This window comes from Gorilla gorilla, chromosome 9 (genome assembly GCF_029281585.2).
Source record: "Gorilla gorilla gorilla isolate KB3781 chromosome 9, NHGRI_mGorGor1-v2.1_pri, whole genome shotgun sequence".
Lineage (NCBI taxonomy): Eukaryota > Metazoa > Chordata > Mammalia > Primates > Hominidae > Gorilla > Gorilla gorilla.
The window spans coordinates 40,436,149-40,453,129 of NC_073233.2; the positions used below are offsets into that span (position 1 = coordinate 40,436,149).

At 39.0% G+C, this 16,981-nt stretch overlaps 1 protein-coding gene across 2 annotated transcripts in view; it reads left to right on the forward strand.

Moving 5' to 3' along the window:
* The window catches only part of CAPRIN1 (cell cycle associated protein 1), a 50,376-nt gene that overhangs the window by 25,884 nt on the left and 7,511 nt on the right, over positions 1-16,981 (forward strand). For both annotated transcript variants that reach the window (XM_031015973.2, XM_055355513.2), the window contains 10 exons: positions 85-167; positions 3,168-3,305; positions 6,375-6,427; positions 6,505-6,591; positions 9,624-9,779; positions 9,865-9,973; positions 12,627-12,688; positions 13,407-13,517; positions 13,757-13,906; positions 15,134-15,284. In XM_031015973.2, the coding sequence (XP_030871833.1) occupies positions 85-167; positions 3,168-3,305; positions 6,375-6,427; positions 6,505-6,591; positions 9,624-9,779; positions 9,865-9,973; positions 12,627-12,688; positions 13,407-13,517; positions 13,757-13,906; positions 15,134-15,284 (1,100 nt within the window). The remainder of the gene's footprint in view (positions 1-84; positions 168-3,167; positions 3,306-6,374; positions 6,428-6,504; positions 6,592-9,623; positions 9,780-9,864; positions 9,974-12,626; positions 12,689-13,406; positions 13,518-13,756; positions 13,907-15,133; positions 15,285-16,981) is intronic.

Genomic DNA, 16,981 nt, shown 5'->3' on the forward strand with positions numbered 1-16,981 from the left:
TATTAGTGGTATTTGATAATAGAAACTTCTGAGTATTTAAGTTGACAACTGAAAGGTTATTAATTAGCTATTTACTATTAAAAGGTTGAATGAACAGTATGAACATGCCTCCATTCACCTGTGGGACCTGCTGGAAGGGAAGGAAAAACCTGTATGTGGAACCACCTGTGAGTATCACTGTGATAACTTTGATTTTATAACTAGGAATCTTTAAAAACTAATTTTCTTATGTTTATAGTTCACTTGGAAGAAAAAAATTAGTTTTTTTTTTTTTTTTTTTTTTTTTTGGAGACAGGGTCTACTCTGTTGCCCAGGTTGGAGTATAGTGGCGTGATCTCAGCTCACAGCAACCTCCGCCTCCCAGGTTTAAGTGATTTCTATCACCTCATCCTCCCGAGTAGCTGGGATTACAGGCATGCGCCACCACACCTGGCTATTTTTTGTATTTTTAGTAGAGACAGGGTTTCGCCATGTAGGCCAGGCTGGTCTCGAACTCCTTACTGCAAATGATTCACCTGCCTGGGCCTCCCAGAGTGCTGGGATTACAGGTGTGAGCCACTGCGCCCAGCTAGTTTTCCTATTTAAAATTAATATTAATTGAGTAAAATTTAGAAATGTATACATAGCATTCATCTGCTATTTACTGTTTGGTTTATTTCTTTTTTGTTTCTTTGTATGTTTAATCTGTAATGTGGAAATCAGAACACCGGCAACAAACAACTAAAACTGGGAATATGATAGTCCTAACTTCACATGGTCTTGTATGTAACTTAACTGTGTTTGAGGTGGACAGATTAACATTAGATTGACTTTCCACAGCTTTTGGTAATAGATAGGGACTGTTTGTTTTATGGCTGAAGTTTTGTGAAACAATTATTGCATTTCATACATTCTGCTCATGGTTATTGCCTTAGTTTTTCTTTAGTTTGTCTTAGACATCTGCTAATTTGAGGATGTTAATTTTTTTCTGTATTTAAAATATGCTGATACTTGGTCTAGTTTTCTTTGTGAGCTCCTTATTCTCAAACATGCAACTGTGAACTGATTTTTTTAAAAAGGGACATTTACGTTTCACTCCTTCAGTAAGCTAGGAATTTACGTTTTTAGCCTTCTGTGAAATCAGGGAATAGATTCTTACCTTTGCCATTTATAAGGTTGCATTAGGAAGGTAGATTTTTGAACATAAAATGAAAGTATCTGTATTTATGCATTTTTAGCTATTGGTTGAAAAGAAATCAGATTGGATTATAAGCTTTAATCACCAAAATGGTATGAGCTTTAATTGGCAAAATTTAGAAGAGTATATTTGCTTTAAGGAAATGGGTGCCAGTCGTTGTCTGTCCTTTCTTCATTTAAGAAATAATTTTCTTGGTTTGTTAACATTTACTCTGGTCTGTATTTCTTTGTACAATATGTGTTTACCCTTTTGCTTTTAGTTCTGCAAGTTCTATATGTATAAGCTTGTTAGCTTAAAAAAGTAGTTTTAGGTCAAGCTTCATCAGATTTTCATGAGCATTGTTGAAGAGTAACAAAGGTGTTATTAAACCTTTAAGCTTATAGCTTGTTTTGGGGTTATTTTCTACCTAATCTTGTTCCCACATCTTAGAAATGTAACATCTTTACAATGGAAAGGTACTAATCTTTATAATGGGAAGGTACTAATATACCCAAATTAGTGTTTTTATGTACATTTGATTTGTATCTATAACTTTTTGAAAACAGTTTTGAGCCAGGAGCCGCTGAAGTGAAATAAGGAAAACATATGAAGTGTTCATTATCTAAAGAGTTGTTGGTAGTTTATTAGGATTAATTTCCCAATGCTTTTGATACATTATGGTCCTCAAAGTTTTATTTTTCTTTACAGTGACCTATCAGGGAGTGGCTCTACTATGTATCTATTAATAATATACAAGCTAAGAAAATTGAAAGTAATAACTCTTCATACATCTCCCCCTCTGCCCTGCACTTTTAAAAAATACCCTGGTACACCAAATTCTGATAGTTTTTGTTTGTTTTTGAATATCTTTCGATTGTCTACTTCTTTCTCTTCTACTTTTATACCTTTCTCTTATCTGATGCAGTTGCTTAACTGAGTCCACCCCTCTCCCTCTTTAAAATCTTCAGTGGCTTCATCTCAGTTTTATTTTATGTAAGTTTGTCCTTAACTTCAAGGACATTCATGGTCTGGCCTTTACCAGTTTCTCCAGCCACGTCTTTCCCTATGCATGTTCTTTATTCCCTGTATTTTAGCCACAGTGGCTTCCTTTCCTTTTCTTGTATTTGACATCTTTTGTATAGGACTTTGTAATGCTCTTTCTTCTCCCTTGAAACACTTCTTCCCCTCTACTCTTCTAGATTTCAACTCTTGTAGCACTTACCTAGGGAAACCTTTTGTGGCCTCACTCTGATTGGGTCCAGTCCATTGTAGTTCTGTGTAGTACTTTTCACAGATGTAAGTTTTTTGTAGTTGTATTTGATACCACTTCTGTTAGACCATAAGCTTATTGAGGGGATATATTGTGTCTTTACATACCTTTTTGTTTTCCCAGTGCCTAGCATATTGTCTAATGTGTAGTAGGTGCTGAATAAATACTTTTGAATGAATACATGTTAAATGTCATCTTTTTCCACCTAACTAGTTTACTTAAAATACATAAAGTTCAGGCCGGGCATGGTGGCTCATGCCTGTTAATCCCAGCCCTTTGGGAAGCCGAGGTGGGCATATCGCCTGAGGTCAGACCTTCACTAGGCAACATGGTGAAACCTTGCCTCTACTGAAAATACAAAAATTGGCTTGACGTGGTGGTACACGCCTGTAATCTCAGCTACTTGGGAGGCTGAGGAACAAGAATTGCTTGAATCTGGGAGGCAGAGGTTGCAGTGAGCTGAGATAACGCCACTGCACTCCAGCCTGGGTTTCAGAGTAAGACTGTATCTCAAAAACAAACAAACAAAAACCCCGTAAAGTTTAATATAACTACATTCTTCTTGTTCCCTATCATTCTGTAATACATTTCTGTTCTTGGTGAAATGTAATCTTTTTATGTGTATATGTGTTTTATTAACAGTTAATTTTTTAATCACAATATTTTATAGAATGTTGGATCTTCTTCAAGCCAGGCATCCTCAGATAAGTCTTACATTATAATTCATGTTCTTTTTCTTAGATAAAGTTCTAAAGGAAATTGTTGAGCGTGTTTTTCAGTCAAACTACTTTGACAGCACCCACAACCACCAGAATGGGCTGTGTGAGGAAGAAGAGGCAGCCTCAGCACCTGCAGTTGAAGACCAGGTACCTGAAGCTGGTGAGTATTAGGTGGATATCAACTTTAGTTTAGGGTCCTGGTTTTATTTGATTTTGCTACAAGTTTAAACTATACACTTACTTAGTTTTCATATATGTACACTAGATTTTATTTTTAAAGAGACTTTAAGCATGACAAAATGTTTTTTTTTTGTTTTTTGTTTTTTTTTTTTTTGAGACAGAGTCTCGCTCTGTTGCCCAGGCTGGAGTGCAGTGGCGTGATCTCGGCTCACTGCAAGCTCTGCCTCCTGGGTTCACGCCATTCTCCTGCCTCAGCCTCCTGAGCAGCTGTGACTACAGGCGCCCGCCACCACGCCCGGCTATTTTTTTTGAATTTTTAGTAAAGACGGGGTTTCACTGTGTTGGCCAGGATGGTCTCGATCCCTTGACCTCGTGATCCACCCGCCTCGGCCTCCCAAAGTGCTGAGATTACAGGCGTGAGCCACTGCGCCCGGCCTTGACAAAATGTTAAGACAGATTATCAAGAGTAATTCCTACCAGTATTCATTATTTTTTGTCTTAGTAGTCATTTGTCTTACTAGTCTTGATCACTATTATAAACTGATAGTTCTTTTGCAGTAGTATTGATGGGCAGGAGTATGGGTGAGGGCCAGCTGTTACAAGGATTTTCAAATAGGTTTCTGTCTGACATGCCCAGATTTGCTATTTACTATGCCAGTGCATTGGATGAATAGTATGAGTTGCTTTTGTTTTGTTTTGTTTTAATCATGGGGAGATTATAGCTCCATAATCTTGAACTATAAATTCCTCCAAGGCAAGGGGTCTTTTCCAGTTAATTTTATCATGTAGCACAACACTAATTATATAGCTAGACACTTAACTGTGAGTACTTTTATGATAACTCTTATGTTGATGAGTAAAATTCTGAATACAAGGAAACATTGGAGCATAAATTTTGTTAGAATCAGAGTGCCTGAATTTAAATCTTGGCTTCAACACTTACTAGCTCTGTAACTTTGGGCAAGTTAATGAAACTCTTGTACCTCAGGTTCCCCATTTAGAAAATATGTCAAGTGTGTATACAGTGCCTGACACGTGGTAAGCACTTAGTAACTGGTAGCTAGTAGGTTGAAACTAGAAGTGAAGATTGTACATTGGTGGAGTTAATAGTTGGAGATTAATATAAGGCAATCTTTTTCCCCCTCTTACCACTTTACTAAGTAAAGTAAGATTTTTAATCTGTATGCTGCTTTATACTATTACTTATGAGACGGGAGAGGGCTTTTAATATAGTAGCTCTTTATTTGCATTATACATTATCTGAAATAGCTACTGTTGAACCTGAAGTAATTCTGGAATAAATGGTAAAGAAAACTTTCTAAAATATAAAACACTGTTAATTAACTTTATAAATAAGTTTGTAAGTAAATTCAGATTATGTGATGGCAACCTATTTACTTAATTGGAATTTAAGTTGAATTCTCTTTTTTTTTTTTTTTTTTTGAGACAGTCTCTGTCACTCAGGCTGGAGTGCAGTGGCGTGATCCTGACTCACTGCAACCTCTGCCTCCCGGGTTCAAGCGATTATCCTGTCTCAGGCTCCTGAGTAGTGGGGACTACAGGCGCACCAGCACGCCAGGCTAATTTTTGTATTTTCAGTAGAGATGGGGTTTCACCATGTTGGTCAGGCTGGTCTCGAACTCCTGACCTCAGGGTATCTACCCGCCTTGGCCTTCCAAAGTGCTGGGATTACAGGCATGAGCCACTGTGCCCAGCATTTATTTATTTTTTTTTTTGAGTCAGAGTCTAGTTCTGTCGCCCACGCTGGAGTGTAGTCGCATGATCTTGGCTCACTGCAGTTTCCGCCTCCAAGGGTCAAGCAATTCTCCTGCCTTAGCCTCTCAAGTAGCTGGGATTACAGGTGCATGCCACGACACCTGACTCGATTTTTTTTGTATCTTTAATAGAGACAGGGTTTCACCATATCGGCCAGGCTGGTCTCGAACTCCTGACCTCAAGTGATTTGCCCACATTGGCCTCCCAAAGTCCTGAGATTATAGGCGTGAGCCACCATGCCCGGCCTTAAGTTGAATTCTTTTTTAGGGGGGGCAGGGGGCACTGAGTCTCACTCTGTCACCCAGGCTGGAGTGCAGTGGTGCGATCTCAGCTTGCTGCAACCTCTGCCTCCCGGGTTCAAGTGATTCTCATGCCTCAGCCTTCCCAGTAGCTGGTATTACAGGCACACACCACCACGTCTGGCTAATTTTTGTATTTTTAGTAGAGACGGGGTTTCACCATGTTGGCCAGGCTGGTCTCAAGCTCCTGACCTCAGGTGATCCCCCCACCTCGGCCTCCCAAAGTGCTGGGATTACAGGCGTGAGCCAGCGCGCCTGGCCTAGTTGAATTCTTAACTTTAAAAAAGATTTATTACACTTCATGGCATCATTTCTAAAAATAGACTTTATTTTTATTTTTTATTTTTATTTTTTGAGATGGAGTTTTGCTCTTGTTTCCCAGGTTGGAGCACAATGGCCTGATCTCGGCTCACTGCAACCTCCATCTCCCAGGTTCAAGCGATTCTCCTGCCTCAGCCTCCTGAGTAGCTGGGATTGCAGGCGTCCGCCACCATGCCCGGCTAATTTTTTGCATTTTTAGTAGAGTTGGGGTTTCACCAGGTTGGCTAGGTTGGTCTCGAACTCCTGACCTGAGGTGATCCACCTGTCTTGGCCTTCCAAAGTGCTGGGATTACAGACGTGAGCCACTGTGCCTGGCCGACTTTATTTTTTAGAGCAGTTTTAGGCTCACAGCAAAACTGAACAGAAGGTGTAGAGATTTCCCATTTACTTTCTACCCTCACAGATGCACAGCCTCTCTCATTGTCAGCATCCCCCCCCACCAGAGTGGTACATTTGTTAACAATGGATAAACCCAGACTGACACATTATTATCACCCAAAGTCCATAGTTAACATATGGGTTTACTCTTACTGTTATAATTCTCTGGGTTTGGACAAATGCATAATGACGTGTATCTACCAATATCACACAGAGTAGAGTAGTATCACTGACCTAAAAATCCTTTTGTTTTGCACCATTTTTTAACCTCTTAGAACCTGAGCCAGCAGAAGAGTACACTGAGCAAAGTGAAGTTGAATCAACAGAGGTATGATTTTAATTTAATGCTGCCTTTACTTTGCTGCCTTTCAAACAAATGTCTCAAACATTTACTTTGCTTTGCAGTATGTAAATAGACAGTTCATGGCAGAAACACAGTTCACCAGTGGTGAAAAGGAGCAGGTAGATGAGTGGACAGTTGAAACGGTTGAGGTAAGAGTTCTCTGTATTGCAAAGTTGTTGTCTTTGTCTTCAGTTAGTAATTTTTATCTCTACTGAGAACAAATTAAGATTGTTTTTTGCATTATTAGTACATTTATTATAATAACAGACTCATTACACCAGACTGTTACTTCCAAAAAAATGAATGTTTATCCCTGTGGATGTTTAATAGGATCCCTGCTTTGCTGAACCAATCTAAAAAAATTATTTTATACAAAGTTATCTGTGGATTAATTTGTTACCATGATTTGTCTCTTACTGAAATTAGGTTGCTCTGTAAAAATCTGGGCTCCCACACTGATAGCTGTGTTTTGGGGTATCATCTTGCACTCCTCCTTTACCCTAATGCTGTTTGGTCACCAGGCTGTAGACTTCCTCTAGTGTTTTCTAATGCTGTCTCTCAACTGATAATGATGATTTTTTTCGGGTCCTCATGTCTAGTTCAGTGACTCTCTTCATATTACTCCTCTCTGACTGCCTCCAGACCATCCTATTCATTGTCACAACTTAATTATTGGAAAAGTTAGCTTTAAGTTACTTGTACTTGAGGCTCTCAGTGATGCCTTGTTACTTGTAAGATACAGTCCAAAAACCTTACCAACTGGTCCTGGCCTTCCTTTTGATCTTCTTTTAGATGTCTTTCTTTACACCCCCAAAGTGCAGGAAAATAGCTGTAAGCTGAGGGTAATATGCTTTTCCTTTTAATATGTTATTCTTATATCAAGACCATTCTCTTGGCCGGGCACGGTGGTTCATGCCTGTAACCCCAGCACTTTGTGGGGCTGAGGCAGGTGGATCACATGAGGCCAAGAGTTTGAGACCAGCCTGGCCAACATGGTGAAACCCAGTCTCTACTTCAAAAACAAACAAAAACCTGGGCGTGGTGGTGCATGCCTGTAATCCCAGCTACTTGGGAGGCTGAGGTACGAGAATCACTTGAACTGGGGAGACAGAAGTTGTAGTGAGCTGAGATCGTGCCACTGCATTCCAACCTGGTTGACAGAGACTCTGTCTCAAAAGAAGAAGGAAAAAACCCATTTTCCAAAGAGATTGCAAAGATTTTTTTTTTTTTGAGAGTCTCACTCTTGCCCAGTAGAGATGGGGTTTCACCATTTTGGCCAGACTGGTCTTGAATTCCTGACCTCAAGTGATCTGCCCGTTTCTGCCTCCCAAAGTGCTGGGATTACAGTCATGAGCCACTGCGCCTGGCCCATAGATGTTATAATTGTGCCAGCAACTTCATCCCTCTATTGGAGCACCAAAATGTCCCATTGGTAAGATAAAGAGAGTAGGCACTTAACCCCAGAAAGGTACTTGGGATGAAAATACTGCGCAGGAAGTCCCAACAAAATAGTGTATATTTGCTGAATTAAAGAATGCAGTTCAGAAATGTTAAAGGAGGATTAGAAGAGAAATCAATCAAAAAGATTAGTAGAGGTGATTTACAGTTGTTCCTTGTTATACCAGGGGCATTGGTTTTAGGACACTCCCACACACCAAAGTCTGCTCATACGCAAGTTGTGCCATGTATCTGCGGGACCCACATATATACAGGTGTTTCACATCTCAAGAGTACTGGAGGATAAGTGAACCGGTGCAGTTCAAGCCCATGTTGTTCAAATGTCAGCTGTATATATGAGGTGTACGAACCCATTGAGCCTTGACTAAGTAGATGGGATGTATGTTTTTAGGGGAGCCAGGTAATAGGGATGTATTAGCATGGATGTAGAAGTAGAAATGAACTATTAGCATATTTGTTTTATTGAACATAGAATGCAAGGTAAATATTGACATAGTAGGAAAAAGTTGGGAAGCAGTATACGGTGCTTTGTAGTTAAGCATTTTTTGGATTTTATCTGAGAAGAGCATACTACTTACCACTGTGCCAGTATGGTTTGTTCTTTGTATCTAGTAGGTGGGCCTTTCTAAAGGCTATCCACATGAGATTCCACGAATTTTTGGAGCATCCCGAAGTTGGTATTACACAGATTGTTGGTTTCACTTTGGTAGTGATTTTTATCTGTGTTGTTTATAAAGGGAATAGCTGATTTTGCCTAGTTTCAACCAGTATGACTTGTCCAGTTTTAAATCCAGACAGAATAATATAAATTTGATGTAATAAAAGATAGGATTTCCTTGCAGAGCAGGGAATTACTAAGAACAATAACCAGAGGAAATTATTAGAGCTAGGAAAAGGCTAATAGAGTGAGCTTTGGCTTCTGTAGCAGTTTAGATGAGTTGGTAAAGCTTGATCCTATGGTGTTGGCTGAGAAAATGGAATGGGAAAAACCCAAATCTTGATGATAATAATAGCTAACATTTCTTGAGTGCTATGTACCAGGTTGTGAGATAGATATATATTTGACATAGATATATAAATCCAGTTACTATAGAAGGCATAACAGTTTTAAGAAAAATACATTATTTTAGGATGTAAACACAGGTAATCTTTCTTTGAAAGCAGCTTATAAAATAAATCTGAGGCTGGGCATGGTGGCTCATGCCTGTATTCCCAGCACTTGGGATGCCAAGGCGGGTGGGTCACAAGGTCAGGAGTTCAAGACCAGCCTGGCCAATATGGTGTGAAACCCTGTCTCCACTAAAAATACAAAAATTAGCCGGGTGTGGTGATGGGTGCCTGTAATCCCAGCTACCTGAGAGGCTGAGGCAGGAGAATTGCTTGAACCCGGGAGATGGATGTTGCAGTGAGTCGAGATCCTGCCACTGCTGTCCAGCCTGGGCTACAGAGCTAGATTCTGTCTCAAAAGAAGAAAAAATAAATAAATAAGTAAATCAACATGAAATGCTACATAGTGGTCTTATGGAACTGAAACACTGTAGAAGTGATGACATTTTTCAGAATGTTAAATTTGGCATAAATGTAATTCATTTGGGTAACTGCATTAAAGCCCGTTCTGTTTATAGTATAGATGGTATATGTAGTGTGGGAGACCCATCATGGTGGTAGTGAGTGGAGCTTTTTTGCTCTCCTATTCCTTCTTATCCTTTTTTTTCTACCTTAGGTGGTAAATTCACTCCAGCAGCAACCTCAGGCTGCATCCCCTTCAGTACCAGAGCCCCACTCTTTGACTCCAGTGGCTCAGGCAGATCCGCTTGTGAGAAGACAGCGAGTACAAGACCTTATGGCACAAATGCAGGGTCCCTATAATTTCATACAGGTATGTTCATTTTAGTCAAACACCGTAACAGAAAGTTTAAGTGTTTATATTATTTGACTTTATTCTATCCTAACTTAACCTGTAGGATTCAATGCTGGATTTTGAAAACCAGACACTTGATCCTGCCATTGTATCTGCACAGCCTATGAATCCAACACAAAACATGGACATGCCCCAGCTGGTTTGCCCTCCAGGTTAGTAGTGGTACATTTTTATGTGAGAGAGAAGTGTAAGGCCAGTACTTTCAGGTTTTAAAAAGATTGTGAAAATAAGTTTTGTTTATTTTAATGACTGTTTAATTTTGACTCTTAGGTCTTTTAATTTGATAAAAAGAATGTTATTGTTCCTATAATTTGAATTAAAAATGTAGTTTATAACTGTTTATTTTTAAACTTTTCATTGGCATGTAGATATAGAAAAATATACGCAAGTTTAATGAGTTTTTATAAACTGAAAACACCTGCAGCTAGATTAAGAAATGAAACATTACCAGTACCCCAGAAACTTACGTTGTTTCCTTTAAATCACTAGTTACCCTCACCCCTAGCGATAGCAACCACTTCCGTACTTGTAACTATAATAGACCAGTTTTGTCTGTTTTTGTAACTTTAACAAGTGAAATTTTGCTTGGCTTTTAAAATTTCAAAATTAATCTAGGAGTAAAAATAATAGAGGTGCCTTTTTTGGAATGCTTTTAGCTTTCTAGGAGAATTTCTGGATTTTATTACTTTAAAAAAATACACAGCAATGAAGTGGGTAAGGGAATATGTAAGTGGCAAAGGGAAGAGAGAAACCACAAGACAGTTTCAGACTCTTTCTGGACTTACACCATTATTTGAAGTAGTAGCACTAAATAGAGTTGGTGCCTTCCATTGGGTTAAGTGGACCTTCTCTCCAGGACTATTAGTGATTGTGAGTCATCTTGGTTTTTCCCAGAACACATCAGTTTCAGTTGCACAAAAGTGGAACTAAATAAAATAACCTATTTAATGTTGCATGATGTTAAATATCATTAAAGAAATTGCTGAGTAAAAGTATGTTTAATGACAGTTAATTTGGTGTAAGGTAGTTAGGATTTTTCTGAAGTAAAGGGAGCTCATATCTCTCATATTTCTATCAAGAGTTTTAGAAAACAGATCAAAGGTGACACCTACAAGAGAGCAATCATGGTTTTTAGTGTTCATTTTCTGAGCTCTACCAAAGGAAGAGAGTAAGTCGTTTTCTCAGCTGGGGAATTGTGTGAAAGTCAGTATACATAGCACTGATAAAACCTGTAAGGCTATTTAGTTATTTACATAATGCTGAGTCCATTAGACTCTCTAGTGAAAATGGGTGCTTTCTAAATGACTAACCAAAGATCGTCGTTTTGATTATCTGTTTAATCATTGTTGGGAAGGGAGGTGAGAGAGTGATGGGAATTGTTAAGAAGATGCATGCTGAGTTGAATATAGGCTGTTAAAAAGTATATATTATTTATTTGTTTATTTAGAGACGCAGTCTCGCTCTGTCGCCAGGCTGGAGTGCAGTGGTGCATTCTTGGCTCGGCACACTGCAACCCCTGCCTCCCAGGTTCAAGGGATTCTCCTGCCTCAGCCTCCCCAGTAGCTGGAAGTACAGGCACACACCACACTACACCCGGCTAATTTTTGTATTTTAAGTAGAGATGGGGTTTCACCATGTTGGCCAGGATGGTGTCAGTCTTTTGACTTCGTGATCCACCCGCCTCGGCCTCCCAAAGTGCTGCGATTACAAGCATGAGCCACTGTGCCTGGCCGAAAAGTACATATTTTAAATTTTCTTTTTCTCTAGAAACACTTGAAATTGAAAGTTGGTTATGTTAACATATATTGAGCCGGGTATGGTAGCTCATGCCTGTAATCTCAGTGCTTTGGGAGGCTGAGGAGGGAGGATCACTTGAGCCCAGGAGTTTGAGACCAGCCTGAGCAACATAGACCTCGCCTCTACAAAAAAATTAAAAATTAGTCAAATAAAAAAGTTAGCTTGGCAGGGTGGCATGCATCTATAGTCCCAGCTACTCAAGAAGCCAAGGTGGGAGGATTTCTTGAGCCCAGAGTTTGAGACTACAGTTAGCTATGATGGCGCCACTACGCTCCAGCCTGGGCAACACAGTGAGACCCTGTTTCAGAAGAAACAAAAGATCAAAATGGAATACTATCTGTCTGAGGTCTGGAGTATGAATAATGCCACTTTATTGTACAGCTTTAAAAGTCTTTTGTCATGGCACTGATTATTTGTTAGTGCATTCTATTAACATTTTACTTTACTTTTGGAAAAAAACAAGATGAAACCAATTGTGAAAGTAAACTATTAAATAATAACCACTGCCGGTAAACCAAAATGCTCACTTGAAAGCTAAAATTTTATCTGCATTTCCCAATTTACTTTCATGATTGCTAAAAAGTTTATTTATGGTTTGGCTATAGAAATTTACCTTTAATTGCCGGGCATGGTGGTTCATTCCTGTAATCCCAGCACTTTGGGAGGCTGAGGTGGGCAGATTGCTTGAGCCTAGGAGTTTGAGACCAGCCTGGGCAACATGGCGAAACCCTGTCTCTACTAAAAATACAAATATTATCCGAGTGTGGTGGCACACACCTGTAGTCACAGCTACTTGGGAGGCTGAGGTGGGAGGATCACTTGAGCCTGGGAGGCAGAGGTTGCAGTGAGCTAAGATCACATCACTGTACTCCAGCCTGGGTGACAGAGTGAGACCCCCCCCCCCGCCCCGCAAAAAAAAAGCCTTTAATAGCGAAATAAAAGGTATTTAGACGCGTCTCTCTAAAAATTTAATTTTGTTTGACAAAAATGTTTTGGTCACCTTTGCAGTTCATTCTGAATCTAGACTTGCTCAGCCTAATCAAGTTCCTGTACAACCAGAAGCTACACAGGTAAGAGTGATAAAACTATTTTCTTCAGGGCCAGGTGAGGTGGCTCATACCTATAATCCTAGTACTTTAGGAGGCTGAGATGGGAGGATCACTTGAGGTCAGGAGTTCAAGACCAGTCTGGGCAGTGTAGCGAGACACCATCTCTATTTTAAAAAAATAATTAAAAAATATTTTTTCACTTTTGTTTTAATTGGTTCCTTGGTTTCTTTCTTAGCTTATGAAAGAAAATATGAATTTCATCAGTGTCCAAGTCTTCTGTTGGAATTCAGCAAATTTGTTGTGGATAGCTGTCAGCCTTTATTTTTATGTTTAGGTTCATTTTTCCTCTTGATGACTTTAAGTTTTTCTTAAGTCTTGCATTTTAAATAATGTATTCTAATATAATAAGCCTTTTTTATTTAGAACTGAGAATTTCAGAAGACATAGTTTAGACATAATTCTAAAATTTAGTGCAGATTTCTCCATTTTAGAAGTACTTGTGGAGGGCTTTTATAACGAGACTTCGGTTTATTTAACGTCGAGCTTCAAAAATATATATATTTTTGCAGTTTTTAGGTTTTATATTATACAAATTTAAAGAGAGATGGTAGTATTAATTTCTCCCTTCTTTAGTAGTTGTATCTATTTCTTAGCCTTATGTGTCTTAGAGGTAACTTGTTTTTTTTAACAGTCAATTTTGTAAGCAGGAAGAAGCTTTTATTTCTTTACTTATGTCTAGGTTCCTTTGGTATCATCCACAAGTGAGGGGTACACAGCATCTCAAGCCTTGTACCAGCCTTCTCATGCTACAGAGCAACGACCACAGAAGGAACCAATTGATCAGATTCAGGCAAGTTCTGTTACCGGGTCACATACATTTGATGAGGCACTTACTCATGAATTGAACAGAGGTACATTACCATTAATATCATGATTCTTCTTTTTGGACCTACTTTGCTTTCATGAAATATTTGAGTTTGTTAATACATATAAGTTTGAGATTAATTTACCACTTTAGTACATCTGTTCACTTTTTGTTTGGCTAAGTTTAGTTTACCGCTAAAGTGCATCTATTCACTTTGTGTTTAGGCAACAATCTCTTTAAATACAGACCAGACTACAGCATCATCATCCCTTCCTGCTGCGTCTCAGCCTCAAGTATTTCAGGCTGGGACAAGCAAACCTTTACATAGCAGTGGAATCAATGTAAATGCAGCTCCATTCCAATCCATGCAAACGGTAAGCAAATTAACTAACATTAATTGCCTAGTATGTAATATGAATCATGGTAGATTTTCTTTTCTTTTCTAAAGGTCTTCATTTAACTGTGCTTGAGTCTGCATCTTTCATTAACTGTAGGGTATATTTAATTGAACATAAACTGATTATTCCAGAGATTAACTGATATTAATGGATATTCTAGAGATAAATTTTAGCCTTATGAGTGATGTGCCTGTATCATCTTAATTTGTAGTTTTACCCTTTTGATTTGATTAACAAAAGCTTAAACATTCAGAGAAATAGACTAATATAACATCCATATAATCATTACCTAGATTTAATAGTTGCCCTGTTTGCTTAATCTTTTATTTTACTGAAGTATTTTGAAGTTTCAGATGTTGTACTTTACCTTGATTCTTGAGCAAGCACCTTTAGAGAATTTCTAGAAAATAATAATAATACTATAATCTGTGGGGTGCAGCTAAATCGGTGCTCAGAGGAAAGTTCATAAGATTAAATATTAAAATAACTTTTGATTACAATGTTAATAAAAATGAAAAAACATTCAACCCTGTTAAAGTTCATAGAACAAATTTCTGTAAGTGATACTGCATCAGGAGTTTGTCTTATTTATTTATTTTTTGAGACAAAGTCTTGCTCTGTCGCCCAGGCTGGAGTGTAGTGGCGTGATCTCAGCTCACTGCAATATCCGCCTCCTGGGTTCAAGCGATTCTCATGCCTCAGCCTTTGGAGTAGCTGACACTCCAGGCATAAGCCACCATGCCCAGCTAATTTTTGTATTTTTAGTAGAGACGGGGTTTCACCATGTTGGCCAGGCTGGTCTTGAACTTTTGGCTTCAGATGATCTGCCTGCCTCAGCCTTCCTAAGTGCTGGGATTACAGGTGTGAGCCACTGTGCCAGGCCAGAGTTTGTCTTTTAAAAAGATTTCTCATATATGTAAAAGCATTTCCAAGGCTGCTGATAGCATGTCTTTTTATTTTTTTTTAATTCCCTACTTACATTTCACAGCATATTATACTCCCCTTTAAGTACTATATGGTATATATGTCTTTTTCCACATTGAATCACTTGGAGGGATTTTTGTGTGTGTGTGTGACGTTTTTGTGTTTGAGACCTCTGTGATGTCTTTATTTATGTCTGAGGTAAAACCACCATTGAGTTTGGCCATGTTATAAACCAGAGAATAAAAGGATGAACTAATCATTTACTTTATTTACTAACAGGTGTTCAATATGAATGCCCCAGTTCCTCCTGTTAATGAACCAGAAACTTTAAAACAGCAAAATCAGTACCAGGCCAGTTATAACCAGAGCTTTTCTAGTCAGCCTCACCAAGTAGAACAAACAGAGCTTCAGCAAGAACAGCTTCAAACAGGTACGAAATCCAGTGTCACCTCATTGGCTCCTTGCTTTCCAGCACAGTTATTGACAGTGTTAGGACAGTTTAGACTTCAGAGTGGTGGTGTCCAAGAGTTTCTGTTTTAGTAGTAGACCATATGAATTTTTCATTTCAGATCATGAGTTAAATTGAGTCTGTACTTGTATATGTGAATTATGTGCAATTTTTGGAGGCTTTATAGCCATTTTCCTTTTGTCACTGAACTTACATAATATCCCTGTTGCATTGTATAATTTATGTGGAATTAAATTTGTTACTTGAATTACCATAAACTGTACAATTTTTTTTTTTTTTTTTTGAGATGGGGTCTCACTCTGTCACCCAGGCTGGAGCGCAGTGCCGCGATCTCGGCTTACTGCAACCTCTGCCTCCTGGACACAAGCAATCCTCCCTACCTCAACCTCCCAAGTAGCTTGGGAGTACACGCATGTGCCACCACGCCCAGCTAATTTTTTGTATTTTTGGTAAAGTTGGGGTTTCACCATGTTGCCCAGGCTTGTCTTGAACTTCTGAGCTCACGTGATCTGCCCACCTCAGCCTCCCAAAGTGCTGGAATTAAAGGCGTGAGCCATTGCACCTGGTGATAAACTATACTTTTAATTGTTAATTGATTGAAGGCTTTTAGCATGATATCTGGCATTGAGTCAGTTAGACAAAGTTAAGAAAAAACTCATGGTGGCTGCATTTCGTGGACTGGGTTGAAACATAATCTGTTTTGTCAAGTAAGGTCATAATTTGGCTAGTTACCATACCTGTCAAGATAGTAATATAGGTAGGGACACTTTTATGTATTTGAGACAGGTTCTCACTTTGTTGTCCAGGCTGGAGTGCAGTGATGCCAGCATAACTCACTGCAGCCTCAAACTCCGGGGCTCAATGATCCTCCTCCCTCAGCCTCCTGAGTAGTTGGGACTACAGGTGCTTACCACCATGGCTGGCTAATTTTTTTTTTTTTTTTTTTTGTAGAGACAGGGTCTCCAGGAGCTCACTATGATGCCAGGCTGGTCTCCAACTCCTTGCCTTGAGTGAACTTATTGTCTCTGTCTCCCAGAGTGGTGGGATTATGGGCATGAACTACTTTGTCTAGCTCGATAGAGATACTTTAGTTTTTTATATATATATATATATTTTTAAGAAATGGGGTCTCTGTCTGTTGCCCAGGTTGGAGTGCAGTGGTGTAATCAGATACTGGAGCCTTTAACTCCGGGGCTCAAATCCTGTACTGGAGCCTTTAACTCCCCACAAGTAGCTAGGACTGAAGACTTTTCTCAAACTCAGGGCCTCCAGCAGTCCTCCCACCTCTACCTTATAACGCATGGGGATTATAGGCATGAGCCACCATGATGTCTCCTTTAGTTCTTTGGTTCTTTAATTTCTCAGAATTTAAGTGGAATCCCACAACAAACCAGCAGTCAGAGGAGTTAATACTTTCATTTTGTCAGCCCGATTTTGAAAAGTTGTAAAATTTTCTAATTATTCAATTTCTTGGTAAACTTGGATCAGCATTAGATTTTTCAATAGTAAATTCTTACATATCCTGTAGTATTCAGTATCACTAATATGAAGCTCGAATCTTCCATACTCTGATAGAAGTTATCAGTTATACTATGCTCAGCTTCCAAATGATAAAAACTAGTGGTGTGATCACCATGGCTCACTGTAACCTCTGCCTC